Here is a 15841-nt window from a genome sequence, read left to right as displayed (position 1 = left end):
CATCGAGAGCGGAGAAGCCATGTTCTCGCCCACAACGTGTGCCTCTAGATCCACTCCGTGGGACCTTGTGCGCGACGCCCCCCACGTTGACCCTTCAGAGAGCTCAAGGCAGCTCTTCTGCTTCACCGCGGCCCCCCCTCTTTTCCAGCTGTCGCTTCGGTCAGGCACGTGGCTGGATTGCCCACAGGGCGCAGTAGCTGGGAGTCGACGCACGCTATCCCGTCCCTGATTCCAAGAGCAGGCGTGTGTACAACAGAGGGAGAGAAACACCAAGCGAAGTTTACTTCTCTTATGGCCAGAGCCACACAGATCTCTCTGTGGTCACTCAGTGGTCGCGTGGGGGATCCTTTGGCGCTGGGGCGATGTGCAGGTGGAGGGCAGCGAGCATATACGTGTAGAATGGAGAGACGCCTAGGCGGGAGTGTAACCTAGACCGGGGACTGTCAGCTGCCTCACTGACCCCCGTGCCTGACCTGCTTCCCTCTCTCCTGCTCAAGGAGCCGTGTGGGATGTCAGTAAGAGGACACTAGGGGCAACGTAGATCAAGTCGTGCTGATGCGAAGTCATCTGTGATTTCTAGATTTCAGCCACTTGTAGTAAGAGATTCTTATAGTCCAGCCCACAGCTGGTTCCTGCAGTCTTGTGTGTTGGGGCACAAAATCGGGGACTGCTCACCCAGATAGCGGCCGTCTGTTGCTGACCAGATGAAAGAACAGATAGACAAAGGTGTTTTCCGGGATTCTGGATAGTTGGTTGCAAAGCAACGACTAACCCCAAGGGGTTTTGATTCTCTTCAGAATTTACAGAGCTGGGTACCTTTTTAAACCCGGGCTCTAACGGGAATTAGAGGCTCCACTCTTCAGAGCACCTGGGTGGCTCCGTCCGTTAAGTGTCCAACTCTAGATTCTGTCTCAGGTCGTGATCTCGTGGTCTGTGAGTTCGAGCCCCACATCAGGCTCCACGCCGGCAGAGCCTGCTTGGGCTTATCCCTCTCTACCTCTCTCTGCCCCTCCCCAGCACTCGATTGCTCTCTCTCTCTCTCTCTCTCTCTCTCTCTCTCTCAAAATAAATAAACTTAAAAAGCAAATAGGTACATTATTATTAACTAAAATCCCTACTGTATTTAAAAAAAAAAAAAAGAGGTTTGACTCTCCTGCATCCCAAAGGTGGGGACACAGGCTGACTCTATAAACCTCCCGCATCTCAGTTCCAAGAGTAAGGTCAGCATTGCGAGGCTTTCAGCGCCGGCCCGTGTCTGAACTGCTAATCCGCCACTTGCTTGCCGTGAGGGTTGTAGACAGGCTGTTTCCACACTGGGGTTCGGTTTCCCAGTCTACAAGATGGGGGTAAATAATTGCACTAATTTTACAGGCTTGGCATAAGAATGGAATGACTAACACACATAGAACACATAATGCGTGACGCGTACTAGGGCCAAATAATAAACGTTAGTGCACTAATGCTATCGTAGTTTGCTCCTTGGTTAAAAATAAGATAATAATGAAAAATCCCCTGAATTACCAAGAAGAGGAATCCAGGGACCGAAAACTGGTATGAGGCACACAGCAGGCATCTGATGAACAGTAGCTACTATTAATAGAATTCTAGATTGTGAGGTCTGATGGAGCTTTTGCGTTCCTGTTTCAAATAAGCATCCAGAATATTAAAACCCCATTCCGTTTATGCCTTCTCCCGCAACTGCAACACAGAAGATGTACTGATATTTCTGTACAAAAACGTGCCTCACTTTCATGGGCGTGTTTGAATTAAATGAAAAGTTATCCGTGCTTACCCCGTGCCGAATGAATATCAGATTGTGTGTGCATCTCATGTAAAGTGTAAGTTGAGTGTGTTTCTATAGGACATAGAGATCCAGAGCATGATTTTTGTGGTAGGGTAGCAAACCCAAATTCCAGTATCAATTCCAGAATTGTGTGAAAACCCATGGTTCTTTTTACTTTTAAAGAAGGTGTGGTATATTTATTTATTTTGAGAGAGAGAGAGAGAGAAAGTGAGCACAGGAGGGGCAGAGAGAGACGCAGAGAGAGAGAATCCCGGGCAGGCTCTGTACCTTCAGTGCAGAGCCCGATGTGGGGGTCGAACTCAGAAACGATAAGATCATGACCTGAGCCGAAATGAAGCATCGGGCGCTTAACCAACTGAACCACCCAGGTGCCCCAAAACCTATGGTTGTAAGGAAGGGGGAGGTGAGGGTGATTTGCACCTTCAATCTAGGCCCGTGTTGCCTTGTCAAGACCCCCAGCAGATGCAACAGCCCTTTTCTCTTTTTCTTTTCTTTTCCTTTTTGTTTTCTTTTTTCTTTTCTTTTCTTTCTTTTCTTTTCTTTTTTCTTTTCTTTTTTCTTTTCCTTTTCGTTTTCTTTTCTTTTTGCTTTTCTTTTTTCTTTTCCTTTTTCCTTTCCTTTTCTCTTTTCTTTGCCCCCCCTTCCTTCCTTCCTTCCTTCCTTCCTTCCTTCCTTCCTTCCTTCCTTCCTTCATCCCTCCCTCCCTCCCTCCCTCCCTGTCTCTTTCCCTGTCTCTTTCTCTCTTTCTCTCTTTCTCTCTTTCTCTCTCTCTCTCTCTTTTGTCATTGAATTTCTCTCTGCTGTTTCAGGTTCAAAGACAGATGACAAACCGCTTGTACCCTCAGGGGATTCAGGTAGGGTGGTGGTGGGGGGAATCATTGTGGTCTAAGGAGGTGTGTGCAGAACCCTGGCAGAGGAGGAGCCTGGAGAAGCTTCACAGAGAGAGGACATTTGACCCAAGTCTTGGTGGTGAGTTTCAGGCAGCCAGAGGACAGGCCCTTAAAAGGAGAAAAGCAAAGAGAGCTGTGTTGTGCAACAAGAGGCAGCAGCTGGAAATGTGGTCGGGGCTTGAAGGCTGTGAATGCCGTAGTCAGGAATTTGAACTTGATCTTGTAGACAGTGGGTAACGCTGTGAACGAACTCGCACACACCAGTGCCACAGGAGGAAGGTAAGACCAGAGGGGTGAGGCCCATGAGGAGGGTGGTTTAATAATTAAAGCAAGCAGCATAGACTCAAACTAGGGCTGACGTGAGAGCGTGGTAGAGACAGAACCTTCGAGACTTTCTTACAGGTTCTAAGGTGAGAAAGAGATCTGGAGTCTGGGAGAATGCAAGGCTTTTGTGAATGTTGGGCCAAATGGGTCCACTAAAGATGCCCAAAGGGAAGAGAAGGATTGAGGGGGGACAGCAAGTTGCTCCTTTTAAGCTGCCTCTTTGACAACAGGCCGCCTATCCAACCGAAGCCTGGAACGGCAATCTAGAGCTCAGGGCAGGATTAGACCTGGTCACGTAAACGGGAGGTGTTAATAGGAAGGTCAGAGGTGATGGCAAGCTTGGCTCTCTGTTGGGGAATGAAGGAAGTACAAAGCAAAACTTCCTGACGAACACCTCTTAAGTGCTGACTGTAAACCAGGCTCTCAGGTGAGCGCCGAGGCTTTCTTACTATCCCCACCTCTCATCTGAAACGGACGCTTCAGAGGGGAGGGGGCTAGCCCGTCACGCCATTAGCGAGTGGCTGATCAACGAGCAAGGCACAGGCCCGTTGGACTCCAGATTCTGTGTTCTCATCAAACCATGGTTCAGCAGGGACTCCAGTTGAGTTAAAATCCATTTTTAGGGGGGCACCTGTGTGGCTCAGTCGGTTAGCTTCTGACTTCAGCTCAGGTCATGATCTTGCGGTTTGTGGGTTCGAGCCCCGCGTCGGGCTCTGTGCTGACTGCTCGGAGCCTGGAGCCTGCTTCGGATTCTGTGTCTCCCTCTCTCTCTGCCCCTCCCCCACTTGCATTCTGTCTCTCTCTCTCTCTCCCAAAAATAAATAAACACTAAAAAAATCCATTTTTAGGTTTCTGAGAGGATCACTGTTGATGTCTAAGCTGCATAATCCGTAGGCGTATCCCTGGGGACCATTGGTGCGTCCTGAGGGAGCCGAAGGTCCTTTTCACGCCCGCTGACCTTACCCTGGGACGTGGCTCACGTCCAGATTCTACCGCGATAGTCTTGTTTGATCCTTAACAGCCGCTCGGAGAGGCCACGTCATGACCGTCCGCTCTTCACACCTGCTTTGTGCCTGTGGTGGGGTGGACCCTGGCCCGGAGCTCTCCATCGTGAGTTCACATGCAGCCTGATGTTCGGCTGGCCCTGCGTGAGGCCTGTGTGTCTTTCCAGACTGTTGGAAAGGACGGTGCTCGAGTGTCCTTTCTTCGTGTGGGGACACTGTGCCGTTCAGCCGCGCTCCGTGCACCGTCAGTGGAGGTGCACAGGCTCTCCCGCGCCGGCTCTGCAGGCCCGGGGGGGCGGCTAGTGGGGCCTTCTGCGTCAGCCCACTCACTTTCTGAGCCTTGTGCCATTGGCTGTTTTACAGGGGACAAGATTTGTTTTGTTCATAATCGTCTCAGGCCGTGTATTTTATTTCTCTTTGGATTACCATTTTGACTTTATATTATCTGTCATCATATTGAATCAGTCTTCTGAAGATTCCCCAAAGATTACCCAATGTGTCTTTTGAAAAATCCTCATGAGATTGGTATGTAGTTTTAAAAGTCAAAGTCAATATCGGACTTCGAAGATCCCTTGCCTTCAGTAGGTCCTGAAGCATTTTCAAAAGGAGGCATCAGTGATAAGGAAATTCGTTGGCAAACAGGTGTCAGGACCAGAAAACGGGATGCTCGGGGCCGCTGGAAGCAAGCAGACTGGGGGCTCATAGCTTCCTGGATCTGATGCCTTTGTTAATCCCCTGTCCGCTTTCATTTCTGCTTAGTCACAGCCACTGCAGGCAGGACTTAAATTAATGCCTCAGTCAAAGCAAGTAGGCCTGATGGAACATCTGTCCTCTGCGAGGCACGGTCTCCAGGACGCATGTGGCACACTGAGAGAGGACTCCCCCCACTTAGCACCTGGCCTTGAGAATCATTTCTTCTGCGGGAAGAGTGGGGTGACCTTGAACAAATCGTTTGATTCTTTGACCCACAATCTTTTATCTATGAAACAGAAATTGAAGTTCCTACCACTTATTATTTGATCTAATCAGAAAGAGCTTTGAGGCATGGTAAGTGATAAAGGCAAGGAATAGAGAACCGCCCAGAGCCTTTTCCCACGTGTGAGTGTGTCTGCGTGTGTTTCCAGGACGTGCATACATAACACACATGTGCACATGTATGTACGGAAGTCTTCTAGGAAGACCCACAAGAAATTACTGGACTCTGGGGAATGAGGCACTTTAGATTGTTTCTGGAAACACTGAGATTTTTTGCCATATGTATATTCTAATTTTGAAAATCAGAATTAGAGCATCTGCTTTGTATGGTGTTTGCCAAAGACCAAATGAGGTCAAGATCAGGGGAATACCTAGATGCCTTGCGAACGGCGGATTCCTTCTTGCTCCTTGGGTCTGGGGGTCCGACACGTGCACTCTGCTACCCACAGGCTCTGCTTGTCTTTCTATAACTGCCCGGCTACTGATCCTTACAGAATAAGGACAAGAAATGGGGATAGTGTGGATTACCTGAGGGCCTAGCTGACTGAATTCTCTGCTTATGAAATGGAAGAGTCTTTTGGTTCCAAACCTCACTGAATGTGTCTCATAAGTTCAAATCCAAAGGGACCCGGTGGCCTCGTAATGCAAAGCCAGGTTTCAGTCGAGGCCCTGGGGAGGGTTCACGGAAGGCCTCTCCAGCGGGTCCTGTGGCATGCTGCCCACATCCCTCCTCGGGCCTGAGTCACTGCTTCTTCACACTGCCAGGGATGTCGGGACCCTCAACCAAGCCCCTCTCTGGAGGGGCCAGTTGGCCAAGCCCCTCTCTGGAGACCACTGTGTCTGAGAGAGCTGCTGACCCAGGCCCCACCTCCTCCGCAGGGTCACCCACACTCGATAATGGTCAGTGCATGGGTGCAGTCGTGCAATGCACGTCCTCCTACTCCGAGGCCGACGGCCCTGCAGCTCCAGAGCCCCCCGTGGGATGGACTGAGGTCTCCGTTGTCCTGCACGACTCTCTCTGCCCAGTCCTACTCTCCCGCAGCATTGCCCCCCGACAGCACACCCAGCACCTCCTGCAGGCACCGCTCTGTCTCAGTCTTTTTGCTAGGGACCTGCCTTACAGCCATCTCAGAGCCAAGGGACAGACGCTGACCGGACGCCTCCATCCCGGTTTCCTGATTTGTAGCACCTCGTGTGACTCACTCATCGTGATGCTGTGATTAGACCCAGTACAATACACCTGTGATCGCCTGCCTTCATGGCACCATTGAGAGTGCAGATGAGTGCCGATGGCCACGGACCCCTATCACACCTGTCCCGTCCCCATGGACCAACTCAGTCCTCCCCGATGGCAGCAAGGAAGGAGACCAAACGAGGCAGGAGGCTGCCACATCACCCACTCACAAGAGCCTGAAGGGTGGGATTCTACCAACTCGCCGTCTGGAGTTTCTTGCAGCAGGACGGACAGGCAGCAGGGGATCGTGCAGAGCCATTTGTGTCCTTTCATGGCCCCTTGAGCAGTAGATGGGCAGGAAGGTCCCACATCCATGGAACTCTCCAGCCCAGTACTCAGCGCCTTCCTCCTCTGTGGACCAAGGTCCTCCCTGGGACTTCCTTTCTCTGTGTCCAAAGCAAATCCCTCCTGAAATTTGCCCCAAGACACCCTTCTCTCTTGAGTTTGTGCCCAAGTCAGGACTGGCCTGTGTCCTCTCTTCTGTCGTGTCTGGGTCTCCAGGTACATCGTGACTTGGCCACCTTGTCCTCATCGCACAAACCATAGTTGGGTCATTATACCCGTTTAAGGCTCCCTACGTCTGTGAGCAGATGGCAACGTACGGAGCCTCTGAGGCCGACTTGGGTTCAGTCTCTCACCAAACGCACCTGCCATGTTGTGTATCTAAACCCACAACTACACCCCATCTCACAGCAGTGCATTTTTCTGTCTCTTGGACCACTCTCCCATCCACCAGGAGGGTCTCTACAAATTCCTCATCTCCCTGCGAGAGGAGACCCCTCTGTCTGTCCCCGTCTGCTATGGAGTGCTGTGCGGCGGCCGAGGAACGAGACTTGTGAGTGGGTCCCCATTAGGTTATCCCAAACCTTCCAGGTCAGTGCCCTCCTCCTCCTCCTCATTCGTTGTTACTATTACTATTATTATTGCCATTATTATTATTATTATCATTCTTGTTTTAATTTGAACGCACAAGACAGAGGCTCGGCAGCTCTCCGCGTCTTTCCTGCACAGAGAGGCAGGGACTCAAACTCTCTTTTCCCTGGAACTGTGAGCCCCTCCTCGGTTGTTCTCCGAGCCAGCCGCATGGTGGCCCCCAGCTTCTGTGTCTGTCCCGCCCGCAGGGGAGTTTCTATGTGCCCTCGGAGAACTGCATGCAGCACGCACACAAGTGGCACCGAGAGCTGTGCTTCCTGCTCCTGCACGCCTACCGGGGGCTCCGCGCCTACTTCCTGGTCATCATGAGGGACGTCCCCGAGCTGCCGCACACGGAGCTGGGTAAGGGGCCGGGCGCGGGGCACCGCAAGCCGCGGCCGACCTGCCCCTCTTGGGCCGGGCTTGAGAGAGCGGCATGTTTTGTGAGTGTCACGGTGGCAGATATGCTCCAGGTATGTGTCGTGTATGTTACCTTGTTCTGGAAGGAGGGAGTCTGGGACATGCACCTGCAGGAAGTCGAGGCAGGAGCCCCCCTCGGTTCACCCACAGGGCACTTACTGAACACCTGCTACGTCCACCAGGCACTGCTGACACCATGTTGACTCGCTTCCTAAGGGAAAATGCCAGTTTATAGCCTTTCTTTTTTAATGAGGCTGCAGTTACAGGATTGCAACTTACAAGAGGGGAAAACAACCCCCCAAATAATACATGTATTGTTATATATTATATACATATATAAATATATACATATATATAATGTACATATTATATTATATTATATACATATATAAATATATTTTATATAACATAATTTTACTATATATTATATTATTATATACATATATATTATATACATATATTATGTACATATATAAACATATTTTATATATAACATAATTTTAATAATAATTTTAATGTTTTACATATTTTATATAAAATGTAATACCTGTTTCATATTTTCTATTTTAATAATTTTAGTGTGTTTTATAATCATATATAAAATATGTAACATATTTTTTTTTAATTTTTTTTTCAACGTTTATTTATTTTTGGGACAGAGAGAGACAGAGCATGAACAGGGGAGGGGCAGAGAGAGAGGGAGACACAGAATCGGAAACAGGCTCCAGGCTCTGAGCCATCAGCCCAGAGCCTGACGCGGGGCTCGAACTCACAGACCGCGAGATTGTGACCTGGCTGAAGTCAGACGCTTAACCGACTGCGCCACCCAGGCGCCCCAACATATTTTATATATAATATATTTTCTATATTTTGATGTATAACATAATATATTTATGTATACTTTATAATATAGATATCTAAATATTTGCATATTTGTATATAAATATATGTTATATATGTTTTTAATCTGGATGATTATGGAAACCTCTCAGTAGCCATCATCTTTGGTTTTCTGGGGATGGATTGCTCCGTGCACTTCATGAGACATCATGGACATCACTGGACCTGAATCCCTCTTTGTTGCCAGATGGTGGAACTGAGATCAGAGAGGCGCAGTGACTGCTCAGGGTCACACACAGCAGTGCACGGCAGGACTAAGACAAGAGCTCCTGCAGTGGCTCCTGGGGCAGGGTCCCTTCTATCATCCCTCTCATTGACAGCAGGTGACACAGTGTGATTCTGCTGTCAGTCCTCTGCTGAGGACCCTTTGCTTCCAGAACAGAGGCCAGGTCTTTAGCCTGGTTCAGGGTTAAGAACAGTCCTGCTGGGGTACCTCAGTTTCCCCACTTACACCCCTAGACCTACTGAGCTGGTCTTGGCTTTGGAGGTATTTATGGCCTCATACGTTGTCCATTACCGCACTGCACACACCACACGAGAGTGATATCCTATTTGCATGTTTCTCATCCCCATCAGATGTGGGGTCTTGGAGAGCAGAGGCCCCCCTCAGATGCCCCCTCTGTGCCCCCCCAGGCACAGATCCCTCGTACACAGTGCCTGGCCTGCAGGGTGAAGGAGTCGGTACAGGGCGGTTGATGAATGGTGGTGCCATGTTCCCATCTGGGCTTACCAGCTCTGACCCCCTAGACAAGTCAGGCACTACTCTGAATCATGCAGTAGCAACATCGAATTTTTTTCCGGTTCAGATGTTATACACACCATAAAAGCATGCACAGAATCAGAGACAGCTTACGTAACCCAAAGGGAAAATGGAGATTGTACACAGACAGTTGACTTGTTGTTTTAACTTTTTGCCCAAAGGAACTGGGTTTATTTGCTCACTCATTCACCATCATGTTTTTATCAAGCCTCTACTATGTGCCAGATGCCCTGGACACAGTCATGTTCAATATGACAAAAGTCCGCTGTGCCTGGTGGGACTCACAGACCTGAGGAAGGTGCTGGATGGGGGCAGGGGGATAAGGCATGTGCTTATCAGGACATCAGTGAGGATCCGGAGGTGCTAATGGATTGGTCCCACTCATCTGGGCAGCAAGGCTTTAAAGGGACCTGATTCCGTGGCCAAGTGCAAACCCCCGACCATGTGTCATAGAACTAGGGGACAGTCCTAATACAGGCAGATGCAAGCATTAAATCACCACTGGCCGGAGGCCAGAGGTTCCTGCTGATCAGAGGTGAGATCGCCAGCTCCTCTGTGGGTGGCAGGGAAGGTCGTGATGACCCTCAGTGTCAGAGTCAGTGGTCTGGGTTCAGCTCTGCTGCTCCACTTCTCTGTGCTTCCCAGCATTCACCTGGCTGATGGAGATCCAAACCCAGGCCCCACACGCGTCACACACACGGATGCATGTACATCCACACCTGTAGGCACATACCTGCAGAAGTCCAGAAGAATGTGGGATCGCTCTGAACCCCACAAAGTGCTGTGTGAATGTGGGGGCCTTCTATTCCTCAGAAAGGCATCCCTGAGATGCTGTTGACCTTTATCTAGTATGAGGTCACCGGGCTCCAAATCAGGTTTCTCCTTTTTATAAATATGACCCCGTTAGGCAATTAGAAGAGAAAGAGGGAGAGTCCTCAGGCCGTGTGTTTCTTTCTGGGACTCAAACGCCAACCTGAACGTGTGCTTCTTTATTGTAGTTAGCAACTGCAGCTTTTCAGCGTGTGTCCATTTTATTGTGCATCTTTTTGTTTTTTCTTCCTAGAGTCCCTTGCTGTTGAGGAAACGCTTTCTCAGTTGTGCTCCGAGCTACAGGTAATTAGAAAACTGGTCCTGTGGGTCCGAAGGGCAGTCGCGGTACAGGGCCAACATGGGTGCTGGCTTGATGTAGAAGTCGGAGATGAAAACACGGGGCACGTATGCTCCCTCTAGACCTGCACCTCCTCTACCCCCTCACCCTTTGTTCTAAGTGTCACTAGACCTCTAGCTCTCTGCGAGAGGCTTTGGGAGAAAAGAAACCAGTTAACAGGTCTCTGTCCCTGGAGCTGATGCTACATCTATTTGTCGATTACTCATCCATTTAACAAAACGTATTAACGACCAACTGTGTGCCTCTCCCGGAGGGTGATGGAGACTTTGCGCCTGTGCCCAGATGGCCTCAGCCACGGCTGGGGGCTAGCAGCACGATGATACTGACGATGGAAACAATTGCATTTGCCAAAGGTTCATCAAGCATGCATCGAGACTATGTGGTGAATATAGGCACTTGGCTAATGCGTGCTGTTGTTACCTGCGATCCCTGGAATACTTTCACATCCCGTTGCGTTGGGTGGCCTAGGTACATACTACCCACTGTCCTTCTAGAGCGAGAGGCAAATTAAGATGGAACCAAGGCTGGCAGCTCGGGGTTGGTGACACTTTAGTCAGTGCTAGAAGCTGGGCTCAAAAGACCATCTCATTGCAAAGTGATGCCCCTGACTTGTAGACCAGTGTTTTCAACCCTTGCCCCACAGCAGAAACACACTTGGAACTTGAAAGATGTGCCTTTGCCCAGGTCCAGCCTGAACCGGTGGAGACAGAGGATGAGGGAGTGGATCTCAGGTATTTGTATTCATTAAACGCTCCCCGGAGCAGTCAAAACCACAATGAGACATCACCTCACTCGTGTTAGAGTGGCTGTTACCCAAAAGACAAGAGCTGTCAAGTGCTGTCGAGGATGAGGAGGAAAGGGAAGCCTCGTGCACTGTTGGTGGGGATAAAAACTGGAGCAGTCACCGTGGAAAACACTGTGGAGGTTCTCCAGACGTTTAAGACTGCAGCTGTCACAGGATCCAACAGTTTCGCTACCGAGTAAACATCCAAGGACGTAATCACCATCCCGAAGAGACGTCTGCACGCCAGCATCCACTGAAGCGTTATTCACGATAGCAAAGGCCTGGAAACAACCTGGGTGTTCATGTGCGGATGAATGGGTAGAGAAAACGTGGTCTATCTGTGCAGTGGAATACTATTCAGCCATGAGAAGCAAATCCTGCCATTTGCGACAATGTGGATGAATCTTTTTTTAAGTGTATTTATTTATTTTGAGAGAGAGGGCGGGACAGAGAGGGGGAGAGAGAGCGCGTGCAGAGAGGGGGGAGAGAGAGAGAGCAGAGACAGACAGAAGCCCAAGCAGTCTCCACACTGACAGCACGGAGCCCGATGTGGGGCTCAAATTCATGAACCGTGAGATCGTGATCTGAACCGAAACCAAGAGTCAGCCCTGCCCGACCGACTGAACAATTCAGGTGCTCCACAACGTGGATGGATCTCGAGGACATCATGCTAAGTGCAGTGAGTCGGGCGGAGGAAGACCGATCATGTATGATCTCACTTACTTGTGAAACGTAAAACAAAAACCCGAGTCCTAGGAACAGAGCACAGCTCGGCGGTTGCCAGAGGAAGGGGGAGATGGGGGATGGTGGTCAAGACGTACAGACTTCCTGTTAGAAGATGAGTAGGTTCTGGGAGTGTAATACACGGTGTGGAGACTGAAGGTGACAGGAGTGTTCTGTGTGCTTGAAAGTTACTGCGAGGGTAGATCTTAAGTGCTCTCATCAAAGAGGGGAAGCGTGGTAAGCAGGTCAAGTGACGGACGTGTTAACTAACCCAATTTCGGTGCTCACTTCACAGTGTATGCATTTATCAAATCGTGGTGCGGTACACTTGGAATGCCCAATGTTCTATGTCAGTTATTTCCCAGTAAAACCAGAAGAAAACAATTCGAAAGGAAGAGCTCCCCAGATGAGTCTCCCGTGCCACCAGGGTTGAGAGCCCCTGGTCTAAAGCACGTCGTAAAGTCAGCAAAACACTTCCTCCCAGTGGTAAGGCAGAGCACAGAGGTCGTGCTGCGTGCTGGGGTGTGGAAGGGTCTAGAAAGGAAGGGCCGTTTGCTGGGAGCCCTGGGGAAAGGTGGGGCTTAGGTGTCACGGTCAGCAAGGAGTCACATCGCAGGCGCTGCTCCTGATACAGGTGGGGACACGTGAGGGACACAAGAAGTCTGCTTAGAGAGTGTGGAAGGGAAAGATGTGGCTGGCAAGGGACCTGGATGCCACCACGAGGAGCATACACCCCCTAAACGTGGAGGTGATGAAGGCGGTGCACCAGAGGGACGGCAAAGCAGTCCCCCGGGCGGAAGACAGCAGGGGCCGCCGCTCTCCCCTTCCCCTGAGTGAATCCAGGGTGGCGGCACCTTGGAAAGGTCCACAGGCTTCCAGGCCCAAGTCCAGGTTCCAGCCCTTCCTCGCGTCAGCTGCGTGATCCTGCACCTGCGATTTAAGATCTCTACGGGCCTCGGATTCCTGTGCGTGTGTCGTGCTTGTTGTGAGGGGCCCAGGAGAGAGCTCACGAGAGGACCCTGCGAGTGCCCGGCCCAGGGGTCTGCCGAGCGGAGAAAACTGGGGGTCTCAGCTCCGCCCCTTGTGGCGTCCCAAGGAGGCACAATCTGCGAATTACCGAACGCTTAGTTCTAGTTTTAGAAAACGCGGCCGTGCACGGCTGTTCGTCACCCCGCCGACCGTCTCTCCTCCCGCTGCCAGCGCGGTGTGCGGTCAGGGCTGGGGTGTCCCGTGCGTTCTCCGCTGGTGGCCGTGCCTGTGTCGCTCCGGTTCCCAGACAGCCAGCATTTCCCGAGTGTGCGCTCTGAGGCAGGTGCAGGTTAAGCGCTTGTGGTGTGCAGTCTCCCCCTGTAACCGCTGGGACTCTGCCTTCTTTTTTTTTTAAAAAAAAAAGGTTTATTTATTTATTCTGAGAGAGACAGAGAGAGGGGAGAAGGGGAGGGGCAGAGAGAATCCCAAGCAGGCTCTGCACTGTCAGCACAGAGCCCGACACGGGGCTGGAACTCACGAACCGTGAGATCGTGACCTGAGCTGAAATCAAGAGTCAGACGCTTAACCGACAGAGCCACCCGGGCGCCTGGAGACTTTGCCTTTATAGAAGCACTCGGCCAGGGCACCCGGTAAGTGGTGGAGGGAGATGGGGTGCCCGCTCCCGGGCTGTGCAGCGCCCGGCCCTCTGCCTCAGTTTCCTGCTGTGCTCCTCTCCTCAGGGTGACCTCACTAGGTGGCGGGTGGATTGGGGGCTGTGGTCGTGACCCGGAGTCATGACGCGCTGCAGAAGTGGTTCCGTCCACGCCAGGGAGACCTGGCTTTGAATTCCACACCTACTAACCGCGAGACTTTAGACAAGTTGCTTACACTTTATGGGCCTTGATTTTCTCATCTGTGAAGTGGAGACACAATCACTTGGTTTTGATTAACCTCCTTTTCTCCGAGGCGTAAGCTCTCACGCTGGCGGGCTGCGGGCTGCTATTCTGTGTGCGTTTCCTCAGTTAACGGACGCAGCAGTTCTCCAGCGTGGGCGATCCTGTTTTTCTCAGCGGATGAAGCATCAGGGCTCAGCTCACAGAGGACGGGTTGTTCGCCCAGAGTCACAGCACTTGGCAGAACAGGGTCAGGCGCCGGCCGCAGAGGCATGGAGCCCTCCCCCCTCCTCCATGACACCCTCCTGGGAAGCAGAATCATCGTTTGCAAACCACGGAGGTGGAGCTCGTGGGGCATCCCCATGCGGCCCTGGCGGGCGGCAAACGCACAAAAAGCTGACTATCCTGTTTGCTACAATCATCACGCGACCTCGCTTGTCACTTCTCTGGCCATAAAGTAGGTTCTGGCACCACACGTGCCCAGCAGGGCATGTGGTTCAAAGGCCGTGCTCCACTTGTCCCCGTGACCACAGAGGGTCAGTGTTTCCGCAAACTACCCGGGAGAGTTGGCTCAGGAGTGCCGATTCGTTTCAGCAAACATTTTGTGAGTCCTCCAGGACTCACCAGGCCCTGCACTAGGCCCTGAGGACTCAGCGGGGATCCCCTTCCCTGGGGGACCCACAGCCTAGGGAAGTGACTTGGTCACTCTCGAACCTACAGTGCCCGGAAGGGCTCATTTGTGGAATGAACAGGTGCACTCATGAATTGCAGGAATGCTACATGCTACCAAAGGTGACCCTGGTCACGCTGGTCCCAGCAAGTGACCCTGGAGCAGCTGTGGTCACCCCAAGGCTGTTGGCTCGTCTCCAGGAGGAGGCGGGAGTCAGCACGCTCATTCACCGGCTCAGCAACCCCTGAGCGTCGCCACCAGGGAGGGCCAGTGGTCAGAGGCCACTTCTGCCGGACTGCACAGCACAGTCCTGAGGATGTGGGCTGGCTGTCCAGTTTGGCCAGGCCATGTCCCCTCTGGGTGACTGCTTTATCACGTGTACAGGACCGTTCTCAGGGCAAAATGAGCTCACACATGCACACGGTTCCATTGCCACTTGTTGGCTCTGTCCCGATAGACCCTGCGTGCTGGTGGAGGCTGCAGATACGGACACAGACGTGTGTGTTTGTGGGACTTCATGAGGATGTGTCACTAGCTAAATTGCTGTGGGGAGACAGATACTAGTGGACCCCAGAGCGTAGGCTGTGTGGGAGAAAGCCTCGTGGTGTCCAGTAAGAGGACAGTCTGGGCAATGGAGGTGAAACGGAGAGCCTCAGGGCCAAGGCCAGGATTATGCATCAGTGAATGGGGCTCCCAGAAGGGGAGCCAGTGGGGCAACTGAGGCTCCGTTGGGGAGCCTGGGCTAATGATGAAGGAGCCTGCGTGCCCTGCATGGTGAAGAGCTTGGATTAATCCCCAGGCCATAGGGAGCTATGCAGGAAGGTGACAAGCTCATTGGGGACCATGTGGAGGAGGCGAGAAGGAGAGTGGGTCTTGGGGCAGGAAGGGTGGCTAATCACATTTACAGCTAAAGCCAGTGACAACACAGGCTCATGTGGACTGGACGCTGGCTCCCACCTGTGACACACTGGGCACTCCCTCCCAGCAGCCCTGAAAATGCAGGGGGATGCACAGGCCTGTCCCCATTCATTCTGTCACAGCGGCACCAAAGGGTGGCCACCACCAAGGGGTGGGCTCAGCGCCTGGCCCCAAGGCGGTCTGCAACCCACTGCTATATTGACGTATCTGGTCCCTGTGATGGCTCGGGTGAGAGCCTGGCTGCCGCTGAGTCTGTCTCATGAACAGCCAGTGGGTTGCCTTCCTCCTTTGGCGCCAGACCCCTGGTTTTGAGTGATGGTGTGGCTGCGGGCTTAATTTTGTAGAGAGCAATCAAAGTAGCCCACTGACGTAAGGGTGTGGCTGGGTGAGGGGAAGGGAAGCAGGGACTGGGGGTGGGCTTCAGCTACAGAGCTGCCCTAGTGCTGGCGGCGGAAGAAACCGAGCCCCCTCCCTGACTCCCCAAAAGGGTGCT

The 15841-nt window shown here is 51.8% G+C and overlaps 1 protein-coding gene across 5 annotated transcripts in view; it reads left to right on the top strand.

Moving 5' to 3' along the window:
- Positions 1-15841, top strand: part of FAM135B (family with sequence similarity 135 member B) — a 281950-nt gene that overhangs the window by 232040 nt on the left and 34069 nt on the right. For 4 of the 5 annotated variants that reach the window (XM_045049512.1, XM_045049511.1, XM_045049509.1 and 1 more), the window contains exons 8-9: positions 7353-7506; positions 10287-10336. In XM_045049512.1, the coding sequence (XP_044905447.1) occupies positions 7353-7506; positions 10287-10336 (204 nt within the window). Of the gene's footprint in view, positions 1-7352; positions 7507-10286; positions 10337-11773; positions 12385-15841 lie in introns of those variants that run through there. The other variant, XM_045049513.1, reaches the window with a different exon arrangement.

This window comes from Felis catus, chromosome F2 (genome assembly GCF_018350175.1).
Source record: "Felis catus isolate Fca126 chromosome F2, F.catus_Fca126_mat1.0, whole genome shotgun sequence".
Lineage (NCBI taxonomy): Eukaryota > Metazoa > Chordata > Mammalia > Carnivora > Felidae > Felis > Felis catus.
The sequence above is the reverse complement of the archived record's forward strand: the minus strand, read 5'-3'. Positions and strand labels throughout refer to the sequence as shown.